The following is an 11,683-nucleotide window of genomic DNA, read 5'->3' as shown; positions in this document are numbered from 1 at the left end:
AATGGTACCATTTCTGGTGAAACAAGTCAGGTTAGATTAAATGCTGGCTCAGGGGAAATGGTTGCAGTTTAGGGTAAACAAAGCTGGTTCTTGGGAAATGGTACAGAAACAAGGCTGGTTTGGTTCTGGGTAAACTATGCTGATCATTTAGTTGGACACTGAAATGTTTTTGAGCAGGAGACTTTTCCTTTTTGCTGCAAGGATAAAGTAACTCAGGTTTTAGGAAATAAGAACACCTGGAAACATGATTGACTTTAAATAATATCCTCCTGTTTGTATTATTTGGGTCACCTACTCAATCAGTAATAATTCTCTGTTTAGAGCTGAACTCCAGAAGTTTACAGTTCAACCATCTCAACGCCTCTCTTAAGAATGTGTGACTCTCAGATCTGAACGTACAGACTCACAGTTCAACTTTTTTTCTGTTTTCTTGGAGAATCCTGAAGTCCACATGAACCAGGTCTTTGTCCACGTTTGACTTCTGCAGATGACAATAAGACCCAGCTGGGCTGGCCTCTGTGTCCATATGTTTGGGTTGAAGGCCTGCAGGGTCTCTGAGCGACATGCAGGCAGTTGATTGTACAAACTGAAGAAGTGCAAACTGTTCCAGACATTTGACATGAAGACACAATAAAATGAGTTCTTTCCTACACATTCATTAATACAAAGAACTAAAATAAAGCTACCATAGGGTTTGGTTTGATATTAAAAGTGCTTCCATGAGAACCAAAACATGACAGGAACAAAGACATTCATAAAGACCAGCTTGGAAAAATCCTGGAAGAACTGGCTACACTGAAAATATCTGAAACACCAATGAGCAGCGTTTCTTACTGCCCTGACACACCAGGTTCTGATTCTGCCAAGAGGAACAAAGACGTTGCTGAAAGATTTTAAACTCTAGAGTCAAGGCTTCGGTATAAATCCTCACAGATTCCGGAGGTGGACTGAGAAGATCGCTGCTCTTACACAAAAACAGGGAAAACTAAAAATTTGATCTCTCTTAATGTGGAAGAAAACCAACCAATGAGATTTCTAGAAAACAAATTTAAGGTGCAAACCACTGCCCAGCACCACCTGTGAGGCTTTCAGTCCAGGACCGGGTTCAGTAAGAGACTGTGAGGTCTTTTCAAGTTGGGGACTGTAACATCAGAGTTTAAAGCTATATAACAAAGACAAAACAATAAACTACTAAATAAAAGCAGGTTATATCCGGAAGAAAAATGTCATCAGAGTAATGTTTTGTTAAGCGTCGATTTTTAGTTCCAAACTACCCCCCTCCCCACAGAGACTAGCAGGACACAACAGCTGCCTTTTGATTATATGTATATATATATACACACACACACACTTATTGTCTTTTTTTTTCCTTTTCATTTGTTTTTCCTAAAAAACTCATTATTTGTTCTTTTCAGCTGTCCCTCAGCGCCGGGCTGATTCCTACATCCAGAACTCTCCTGACACCTCCGTACAGTGCCTGATTACAGTCCTCCTCCGTCTGGTTCAGTCTCAGTCCGTCAGACTTGAGATCAGACGGCCTCCATCGGTCCAACCAATCAGCTGACTCTTTCGCTGACAGCAGTCCGGGACTCTACAGTCTCCTCACAGCTGGGACAGGGAACGGTGGACTGGGGGACAATGTCTCTAAGCTCCCTACCTTCACCTGCTGCTTCTGGCTCTGCTCGCAGCCTTGCCCTGTCTCCTCCAGACACAAGACTGGACCCTGATACTCCAGGGGGTACTGCAGGTCTCAAGGTGCTGTTTGACCCTCTATCACCACCTAAAACCTCTCTGCTCTCTGATGATGTGCCCAGCTCCCTACTTCCCTCCACCCTGACATCCTCCGCGCTGGATTCTCTTCTTTGGGACGGGCTTTCTTGGCTGGGCCGTGTGGTGCTCAGGTCTTGGGGCTGTTCATTCTGGTTCTGCTGAACCGGGATGAGGTTTGTCTGTGATGTGAGGTTTTGCACATGCGGTCTGGTATGCTGAGAGTGGGACTGGGGATGCAGATGGGGCTGGATCCGTTGAAAGTGGTGTTGTGCTTGGGACTGGGACAGGGGTGGTCTAGACTGGGACGGAGATGGTCTGGATTGGGCTCTGTACTGAGGTTGCAGTTGATGATGCGATGGGTCCCTGGTCTGTGTTTGGGGCAGTGCCTGATGCCTAGACTGCGGGTGAGGGTGGAGTTGGGCTGGGCTTCTGGTCTGGGGTTGAGACTGAGGTGGTATCAAGGTCCTGATTTGGGACTGAGACTGTGTTGGGGTTCTGGTTTGGGGTTGACTCTGAACCTGTGTCGAAGTCCTGGTTTGGGGTTGAGACTGAGGCTGCGTTGGGCTCCTGGTCTGCGGTTGAAACCGACTCTGTGTTGGAATCCTGGTCTGGGGTTGAGACTGAGGCTGTGCTGAAGTCCTGGTCTGGGGTTGACTCTGAACCTGTGTCAGGGTCCTAGTTTGGGGTTGACTCTGAACTTGTGTTGGAGTCCTGGTCTGGGGTTGAGACTCAGGCTGTGTTGGAGTACTGGTCTGTGGTTGACTCTGAACTTGTGTCGAGGTCCTGGTCTGGGTTTGAGACTGAGGCTGTATCAAGGTCCTGATCTGTGGTTGACTCTGAACTTGTGTTAGGGCCCTGGTCTTAGGCAGAGACTGAGGCTGGGTTAGGGTCCTGGTCTGGGGTTGTAGTTGAGACTGGAGGAATAATTGGGACTGAGATTGTGTTTGGGGTTGAGAAGGGTGTCTTGGGAGAATTTGGGGAGGTTGGGGAGATGTGGGAGACTGGGATTTAGGTTGGGGATCCCTCGTTTGGGATGGAGAACTGTGCAGGAAGGGTGGAGAGTAAGGTTGAGCATGCGGAGCTTGAAGCTGGGTTTGGTGCTGAACTTTAGACTGACTGCGGATTTGGGCTGGGAGTTCTTGGGGTGGGATGTTTTTGGGAGAGGAGGTCTGTGGTACAGGCTGTTGAGGCTGGGGATGGGATGAAAAGGGAACCTTGGTCTGAGGACAGGGCTGAGGATGGTGGTGTGGTTGGGGTACAGACTGAGTCTGGGATGAACTTGGGGCCTTGGTCTGAGGACAAGGCTGAGGATGGTGGTGGGATTGAGGGACAGGATTCTGAGGTTCAGGGGACTGAGGCTTGGGGAGAGCTTGTTGTTTAGGGACAAGCTGAGGCACATTCTGGGGTTTGACTTCAGGTCTGGATTGGCTGGAAGGTGCTGGGAGTCCAGGTCCTGGAGGATGAGGGGATGGCTGCTGATCTAATGTAGAGGCAGATGACTTTTGGTGGTGGTGATGATGATGGTGGTGGTGGTGATGATGATGGTGTTTATGAGGCGGTCGGTCCTTCCTTTTGTGACTTTTTGTTGGGCTGATGCTACTAATGCTGCTGCTACTCCTTCCACCCCCACCTTCATCTTTGCCTAGTTCCTGTCTTTTGCTTCCTCCTTCTCCTGATCCGTTTTTTTCCTTGTGCTTACGACCTTTATGTGTTTTGTGTCCATGTGATTGGCTGTCATCTGAAGCAGAGGCTTGCTTCTGAGACTGGCTCTGTTCAGAGGGTGTGGGCTGAGGATCTGAGCTTAGAGTCCCCTCCACTGTCCTTCCTTGTTCCTCTGCACTAGTCCTCTCCCCAGTCTCTGCGCTTGTGACTGTTTGAGTCTGAACACTCTCCAGCTCTTCCACTGTCTCTCTTGTCTTGCGTTTTTTGATTGGCAGGGCAGTTTCCTGAACAACAGGTTTGGAGGAAGACTCTTTGGCTGCTTTTCGTTTAGCTTCAGCAGCCAAGATGGCAGCTGCAGTGTAGCTTCCAGCTGTTGAGCTACCAGCAGCTGATGCAGAGGAGGTGGATACTGTAGCAACTGATGGTACTGCTAAGGCTGATGCTGGTTTTCTTCCCCGTTTTTTGGGAGCAGTTTGAGGTGGAGGTGGAAGTTCCTGTTCTGATTTCCTTTTTCTGCCTGGACGGGACTTGGCAGGTGGAGTAGTAGTTGGAGACCCCACCTGTAGAAGAAATATCACATCATCAAGGAACATTAGCTTCAGCTTTGTTGTTGAAACAATAATTATTAAACCAATAATAATATCAACAGCCTAGTAGTTTGTTTCAACTTAGATTATATTTTTTGTCAAGTACATCCCACAGATGCTTTATTTGACTGAAATGGAATTAGGCTGAAAATTCAGAGTCCAAGTAAACACCTTAAACTGACTCATCAGACTAGGACACTGATGCTCACTTGTCCACTGTTTTGTCAATGGATACAGGTCAGGATACTTGGCAACACCTGGAAATTCTGTCCATAAAGGTCAAAAACAGGATCAGTGAAAAGCTACAGATGCCTGAACTGCCTCAGCCGACTCATTTCAATGAGGAGGAGCAGTGGCTCTAATTCAAGTGGAGTCCAACTTGCACCAATGACAAGCTCGACTTTGTGCCAAGAATGTGAACAGAGATCTGACTTTGGTTTGTGACAACCCCTGCCTTTGCCTTAACTGTATTCCAGGTGTGGTGGGTGTGGCTTCCGTCAGGTGCTCACTGAGAACACCTCAGCACAATGTTCCCTCTTTTCTTAAGACCATTAATGCTGACATTTCTAAGGGGTTTCTGGCTTTTGGTTCTTGTGCTGGCTTGTTGATTCTGCTGGCTGTCTGTCCAAAACACCAAGCAGAACGCCTTGATGTTTTAAGTTTGGTTTGGTTAATAGTTGGATTTGCTCCAAACAACACTCACATTCTCATTTCTCATAAATATCCAACATCTTGTGCCAATGACAAACTTACATTACCTTGTGAGCTGGGTTGTGACCAATTATATAGGGACCAGATAGTCCTTAAAAGCAACCTCGGCACCCCATTCTCCTGTACAACCCTATACAGAATGCCTAGTCGTGAACTTTCTCTAGATCCACAAAACATGAATGGACTGTCAACTTCCCATGACCTCCTTTGCAGCTCTACAATCTGGTCCCCTGCAATGGATTCAGCTTCCTTTTCAATGTTAGACCTAGTGACCAAATTGAAGAAATCCTCAAAGTATTCATTTCACCATCTCGCAATATCCTCAGTCCAGGTCAGCAGTTCCCCACCCAAACCAAGCACAGCCTGTCCTTCAGGTCAGCCAAGCCTCAAAGGCCTTTTTCGTCACCTTGACAGCCTCCATCATTGTTGATGTTCACCAGTGGGTCCCCTGGGTGCCACTGTGATAGGCACTAAAGACCCTAAAGCCACAGTCTATGGAAGCCGCATCAGCAATGGAGGCCCTGAACATGGCCCATTGGATTCCATGTCCACGATCTCCACCAGGACATGTAAAAGAATTCCCTGGGGCATGAGCTGAAGATCTCATTGACAGGAGCCTTTGCCACACATTGCCAGTTCAACCTCACTACATGCCTGGTGGCCTTCCTACCACTGGACCCAACTCATGACAAGGTGGTGATCAGTTGACAGCTCTACTCTTAACCCGAATGTCCACGACAAAGGGCCGCAGGTTTGACAATACAATTATAAAATCAATCACTGACGTTTGACTCAAGGCGGCCTGGTACCAAGTACATTTATGGACTACTTTATGCTCAAACGTGTTTGTCACACTTAGCACAGAAATCCATTAACAGAACACCAGTTGGGTTCAGATCAGGGAGGCCATTCCTCTCAATCAGCCCCATCAAGGTGACTTTATCTGCCCACATGGACATGAAAGTCTCCTAGGAGATCTTTGGAATCCTCAGATGGCACCTTATCCAAGAAACGCTATCCAGAGACTCCAATAAGGCTGGGTAATATGAAATGCTGTTTGGTTCATAAGCACAAACAACAATCAGAACCCTCCCTACAGCAGCTCAAAGTCACAGAGAGGTGACACCCTCACTATAAATACCCTGAGTGAAATACCCTCTGATACCCAGCCAGTTTCACTCCAATCAGGACCTGCATTCATGTGACCAGAGTGGCCCATCAGTGGGTCAGGCCAACAAGGCCTCTATTGTTAGGAGAGTGAGAACAATCTGCAGGTGAATCCACCTTACAGAACATCTCAGCTTTAAAAGCTCAAACTCCACACTCTCTGCTTTTGAATTGGGAAAGCTCCTCCTATGAGAAGCGAAACATCTTCAACACAGAATAGAAGTCCAGTTGGTTTTGTTTTTAACCTTTTTTTTGGAACTCCCAAGTAGCAAAAGTCCACAGTTGCTTTCCAGGAGTTGGATTCCAGAGCCTAAGCTGTATGTGGAAGTGAACCCAACTATATCTAATTGGTATTAGTCAACATCACAGATGAACTGATCCAGGGTGATCTGCACTCGTCTGCACACTGAACCCCAAAACCTGTGTGGTTGACTGAATGAAAGATTTACACTACCTTTGACGTTGTACCAGAGGAGGACTCTGTCTTGCCAAAGGGCATCTTAACCAGTAGCTTTCCTGGAGTCTTCTCAACAACTCGCTTCATGGCTACACCCTCAGTAGCTTGTCGAATCTTTCCACTGCCTAAACAAATACAAAAGCACAAAAACAGATGAACAACTGCAGAGGCACTTGAAAAGCTGACACCGATTCACGACTGTCATCACTTTGTACCTTTAGGTCGCCCACGGCCTCGCCCAGATGGTTTCACTACCTTCGGTTTCTTGGGGGGACGCTTCTCCCGACGGGAAGGGCTTCCACGCCCAGTGACAGTAAAATCAAAGTCATTTGGGTCTGTGGTTGTGTCACCAATCTTCTCAAAGTAAGCAATTAGTTCCACCTTCGAACGAAAGGCTTTCCCCTCCGAGCTTCACAACAGAAAACCAACAAAACATCAACACCAGTGCAGTATGGGAAAGCAACAAACATCAACACTTGGTGAGGATGGCTTACTTGATTAGGTAGACATCAAACTTTCCTGCGGAGCGTCCAGACTTCCTCTGCTTCAGTTTGCGGGTCCAGCCTTCAGGAAGTGAGGGATCCTCATACATCGGCCCCCGGTCCCGAATGATAGAGCGCCGCTGCCTGGGAGATTCTGCAGACTCACTCCCAGGTGCAGACTCTGATCCTGGTCCTGACCCCGTCTCTGAGGGGCCTGGCACTGGTTCCAACATCTGCAGGGAACAAGTGATCTGATACATCTGAACCTTATCCTGAATTACATTCTATTGTTTGGTAGAGGAGAAAACTGAGTTCTTCTAAGAGTTCACCTGTTCTGTACCTGGCTCTGTGGCTCCACCCCCATGGCTGTTGAAGGTGTGGCTGTCATCTTTACCCCCTGCTCGACTTGGCGACGCTCCCTGCGAGTCTTCTTGCTCTTACTGTGAGAGGGGGGCTGGGGGTCGACTTGTCCTTCATCACCTTCCTGACCCTCTTCTCTGTGGAAACATTTGACCTATTAGTGTTACATCAAAGGTTCTTCTGTGTCCAACCGGTACTTTTATAAATCCAATTGAAGATTTGTAAAAATGAACTCAAATGAACCAGAGCCTGTATTTTATTATTACCTGCCTTTTATAGTGACAGACAATCATCAACACACCTGTGTGTGTCTTCCTCTGTCTGTTAGCAAAATATTTTCTGAACCAGTGAACAGATTTTAATGAAACTCTCAGATAGTAATCATCTTTAATTTTTAGGATTGACTGATTTAAATGTATCCAGACACAAAAACATGTATAGTACATCCTGAAAGTATGCTCTATCAGGTTGGATGGGGAACTTCAGTGCAGCCATTCTCAGATCTCCAGAGATGTTCAATCAGGTTCAGGTCTAGACTCTGGCTGGATCTCTCAAGGACTGTCTCAGAGTTGTCCCAAAGCCATTTACTGTTGTGACCCCTTGGTGTCCTGACTGTGTCCTGTTGGAAGAAGAACCTTTGCCCCAGTCTGAGGTGCAGAGTGCTCTGGAGCAGGTTATCATCAAGGGTGTCTCTAAACATTGCTGCAGTCATCTTTCTCCCGACTTTGACTAGTCTCCCAGTTCCTGCTGCTAAAAACCCGCAGCATAATGCTGCTGCAGAAACGGTATTGAACTTGTGATGAGCTGTGCCTGGTTTTCATCCAGACGTGACGCTTGGCATTCAGGCCAAAGTTCAATCTTTGGTTAATCATGAGATAGTTTTGTTTCTTGTGGTCTGGAAGTCCTTCAGGTGTATTTTGGTGCTTTTTACTGACGAGTTGCTTCCATTTGGCCTCTCTACCATAAAGGCTTGATTGGTGGTGCAGCAGAAATAGCTGTCCTTCTGGAAGGCTGTCCTCTTTCCACAGACCAACACTGGAGTTCTTGGTCACATCCCTGACTAAGCCCCTTCTATCCCAATCACTCAGATTGGCCAGGTGGCCAGCTCTATAATGATTCCAAATGTCTTTCATTTACAGATGATGTAGACCACTGTCCTCATTGAGACCTTCAAAGCTGCAGTTTTTTCTGTACCCTTCCCTGGATCTGTGCCTGAACTGAGCTGAAAGGCAAAGCTCTGGATTTACTGATCTGTTGAAGACACAGACAGATTAGTTTGTACCCTTTTGTTAACGAAAGAATAACCCATAAAAGGTCAATGAAATAACTTGAAACCGAAAAAGTAAAAAAAGAAAACAAACTAAAGGAACTAGCTTTGACAAAAAATATGGTCCCCCTAGAAAAGACTAAAAATAATTTGACCACAGGGACATGTTAAATTAAGGTGTGTCCTGTAATCTTCATCCCAGGCGTCTTCAGTCCTGTAATCAGTCAGTCTGCCTGTTTAAAGGGAGACAGGTAGTCACAGGGCTGTTTGGTGTCATGGTGTGTACCACACTGAACATGAGGGACAGGAAGTTGAGGACAGAGTTGTCCCAGGAGTTCAGAAAAACAATGATTGAGAAGTAGATTAAAGTTAAAGATTATAAGACCATCTCAATGCAGCTGGATGTTCCTGAGACTCCACAGGACTGGAGACAACCTCCCTGGACATGTCTACAAGAGGACGAGACAAACTGAAGAGACGAATGGTAACCAAGGAGCCCAGGAAAACCTCAGAAGACATCAGAGGTGAAGTCCAAGATAAAGGGCCATCGGTGTCAGATCACACCATCAGTTTGTTTGAGACAAAGTGGACTTAATGGAAGACAACCGAGGAGGACACCAGATCATAAAGACAGTCTGGAATTTGCAAAAATACATAATGAGATGCCACAAAGCTTCTGGGAGAATGTCCTCTGGACAGATGAGACAAAACTGGAGCTTTTTGACAACAAATCCCATCAGCTCTGTGTCCACAGATCCAAACATGAACCAAAGACCAGAACCCTGAACCTACAGGAGAACATGGAGGAGGCCCGGTTCTGTTCTGGGTCTGACACAGGAGGTCCTGAATCTTAATGAAATCTGAAGACTATCAAGGCTTTCTGGAGCCAGATGTTCTGCACAGAGTCAGAAAGCTCGGTCTTAGTCGCAGCTCATGGGTCCAACAGGATAATGACCCAAAACACTCAGCTAAAAACACCAAGAACGGGTCAGAACCAAACATTGGACTGTTCTGAAGTGGCCTTCTGAGCCCTGATCTAAATCCTGCTGAACATCTGGAGAAAGAACCCTTCAGACCTGAGACAGCTGGAGCAGTTTGCTCATGAGGAGGGGACCAGAACACCTGTGGACACCTGTGGACACCTGAGGACACCCGTGGACAGGTGCAGAAGTCTCAAAGAGAGGTACAGAAATCACTTGGTTGTGGTGATTGTCTTAAAAGGTTGGGCAACGAAATATTAAGTTAAGGTACCATCTTTTTATCAAGATCAGTTTTATTAGTTTGTTTTTTAAATCATTTAGATAAAGTAAAATTCAAAAGCAATGATCGTTTTTTATCTGTTGACTTTTAGAAATAGTTTCCTTTTCGTTACTTTTCTCTGTTTCAACTTATTTCAGGGACCTTTGTTCTTCTTTTTAATCACAAAATGGTCAAAAGAAATTTGTTTGCCTCTATGTTCCACCCCTCACCTAAGGTCATGAGGTTTGGATCATGTCTGAAAGAACCAGATCCTGGAACCAAGCAGCCGAAATGGGTTTCCTCCGTAGGGTGGCCGGATCAGCCTTGGAGATCAGGTGTAGAGCCGCTCCTCCTCCTCATCGAAAGGAGTCAGCTGAGGTGGTTCATCTGATTAGGATCCCTCCTGGATGTATTTCTAGACATGAACGGTCTTTAGTTCTCTCTGCTTCAGAGATAAAGATCAGGTTTATCAGCAGGTGAACATGTGAAGGACTCGGTTTGTTTCTGTTGTGAAGCCACAGGCTTGGTTCCATCATCTGAAACCTTCATGAGCTGAAAGAAGCATTCAGAGGCTCGACAGGAGCTACAATAATCAAACTAGTCAGGTCCAACCCTCCTCACAGGTTCACACCGTCCCATTCAGCAGGGAACAAAGGAAGCATCCACTGAAACCATCGGAACATTATTTTATCAGAGTTGATTCTGGATAATCCAGCAACCAGACCTCGGGTTAGTGATGATCTTCAGACAGCAGGTTCAGTAAAACTCCAAGTTCCTTAACTCTGAGTTTAGTGTTAAAGCTGCAGGTGAATTTTCTTGTGTTTTATTTTTGTTGTGCTGTAAAGTTGCTGTTGTTGTTTTCTGTCCTACAGCTCCTGTGATGTTGTTGTGAAAGCAGCTGCAGGTGAAGCAGTTTCCACCGGAACAGGAAGTGAGCTGCTGAACAAACTGGGACACATGCATCGCACATACACGAGCACACACACAGTGACACGCGCACAGTCGTGCACGCAGCCAGTTTTGCTCAGCAGCACCCCGGCAGCAGCAGGCTGCTAACAGGCTAACAGCGAGCTAACAGCGTTTATCCGGGGTTCCGGATGAGCAGCCTGTTCGCGGCTGGAGGCTCCGCCGCCGCCCGGAGCTCCGGCCGCGAACAGCCCCCTTCCCGGGAGCTGCGTGGAGGGAGGAGCGGCCCGAAGTGCGCTGGGAGCGCGGCTAGGCTAAAGCTCGAGTCCACCCTGAGTTGGTGACGTATTCCCGCTAACCCCGCTCGGGGGAGACAGGCCGGGGTGAAAATCGGCGCACTTCGCTTCGATAAAAACGCAGAATAACAAACGGTTCGGGTTCGGTTCGGAGGCAGCGGTAGCTGCTGCGCTAAAACGGGGGATTAAATAAAGAAGACTTACAGTCTGTCCGCTCCGCTCCCCACGGCGGCCATTTTTATTTAAATAAATAATTTTATATTAAAAAAACTCCAAACATCTATGCTGCACACCGCCCCCTCCGTCAGCTCCAAAATACCGCGAGATCTCAGATTAAACACAGCGTGAGGCGGCGAAGTCCCGCGAGACCTGAACCCAATGACGGTGAGGCGTTTTAATCCGGCTCGGAAATGTGTAAACTTCTTAAACCAGCGGCCTTTTTTAGGTATTTGCAAGTTGATTATTCATAATTATCTTGATCAAACCAACCGGAAACGTTTTGTTTTTCAGGTCGAGTATTTTTATCAAACTTTGAATGTAATATTTTTAATTTGCAGACAGTCAGATTGTTCTTTTCTGTGATGTCAGTGAATCCGCACAACATTACAACAACTAGAGAAATTGCATTTCCTGCGAAAATGCAGTGTGAATGCTTTTTTGCTGAATGATTTGACAGAAAGCTGCTGAAGAAGCTGAAACTAGGCGGAACAAACCCTTAAAACTGCTGAAAAATGCTTAAAAGTAACAGAATAATCCTTAAAAATAACAGAACAATACTT

At 46.6% G+C, this 11,683-nt stretch overlaps 1 protein-coding gene across 3 annotated transcripts; it reads right to left on the bottom strand.

The window, feature by feature from the left end:
- Positions 1 to 1,240: 1,240 nt before the first annotated feature.
- On the bottom strand, positions 1,241 to 11,223 carry mecp2 (methyl CpG binding protein 2). Of its 3 annotated transcripts, none has more exons than XM_017404868.2 (6): positions 11,109 to 11,223; positions 7,177 to 7,333; positions 6,849 to 7,069; positions 6,570 to 6,763; positions 6,352 to 6,479; positions 1,241 to 3,992 (listed from the first exon to the last, which is right to left on the bottom strand). In XM_017404868.2, the coding sequence occupies exons 1-6, from the start codon at positions 11,138 to 11,140 to the stop codon at positions 1,557 to 1,559; spliced, it is 3,168 nt and encodes a 1,055-aa protein (XP_017260357.1). In that variant the 5' UTR covers positions 11,141 to 11,223; the 3' UTR covers positions 1,241 to 1,556. The 3 variants fall into 3 exon arrangements, with proteins under 3 accessions (XP_017260357.1, XP_024859205.1, XP_024859204.1); XM_025003437.2 differs by lacking the exon at positions 11,109 to 11,223 and adding an exon at positions 9,933 to 10,815 and having other exon boundaries at positions 7,166 to 7,333; XM_025003436.2 differs by lacking the exon at positions 11,109 to 11,223 and adding an exon at positions 9,933 to 10,815.
- Between the last annotated feature and the right edge of the window lie 460 nt (positions 11,224 to 11,683).

This window comes from Kryptolebias marmoratus, unplaced genomic scaffold (genome assembly GCF_001649575.2).
Source record: "Kryptolebias marmoratus isolate JLee-2015 unplaced genomic scaffold, ASM164957v2 Scaffold48, whole genome shotgun sequence".
Classification (NCBI taxonomy): Eukaryota; Metazoa; Chordata; class Actinopteri; order Cyprinodontiformes; family Rivulidae; genus Kryptolebias; species Kryptolebias marmoratus.
Note: the sequence above shows the minus strand (reverse complement) of the source record. Positions and strands in the feature narration are given on the sequence as shown.

Bases quoted from the DNA above. Each gene is read 5' to 3' on its own strand.
- mecp2 (XM_017404868.2), bottom strand. From the start codon at position 11,140: ATGGCCGCCGTGGGGAGCGGAGCGGACAGACT. The intron at 7,334-11,108 runs GTAAGTCTTCTT...ATGTTTCCACAG, and splicing joins GGGAGCGGAGCGGACAGACT to AGAAGAGGGTCAGGAAGGTG. The intron at 7,070-7,176 runs GTACAGAACAGG...TGTTCCCTGCAG, and splicing joins GGGTGGAGCCACAGAGCCAG to ATGTTGGAACCAGTGCCAGG.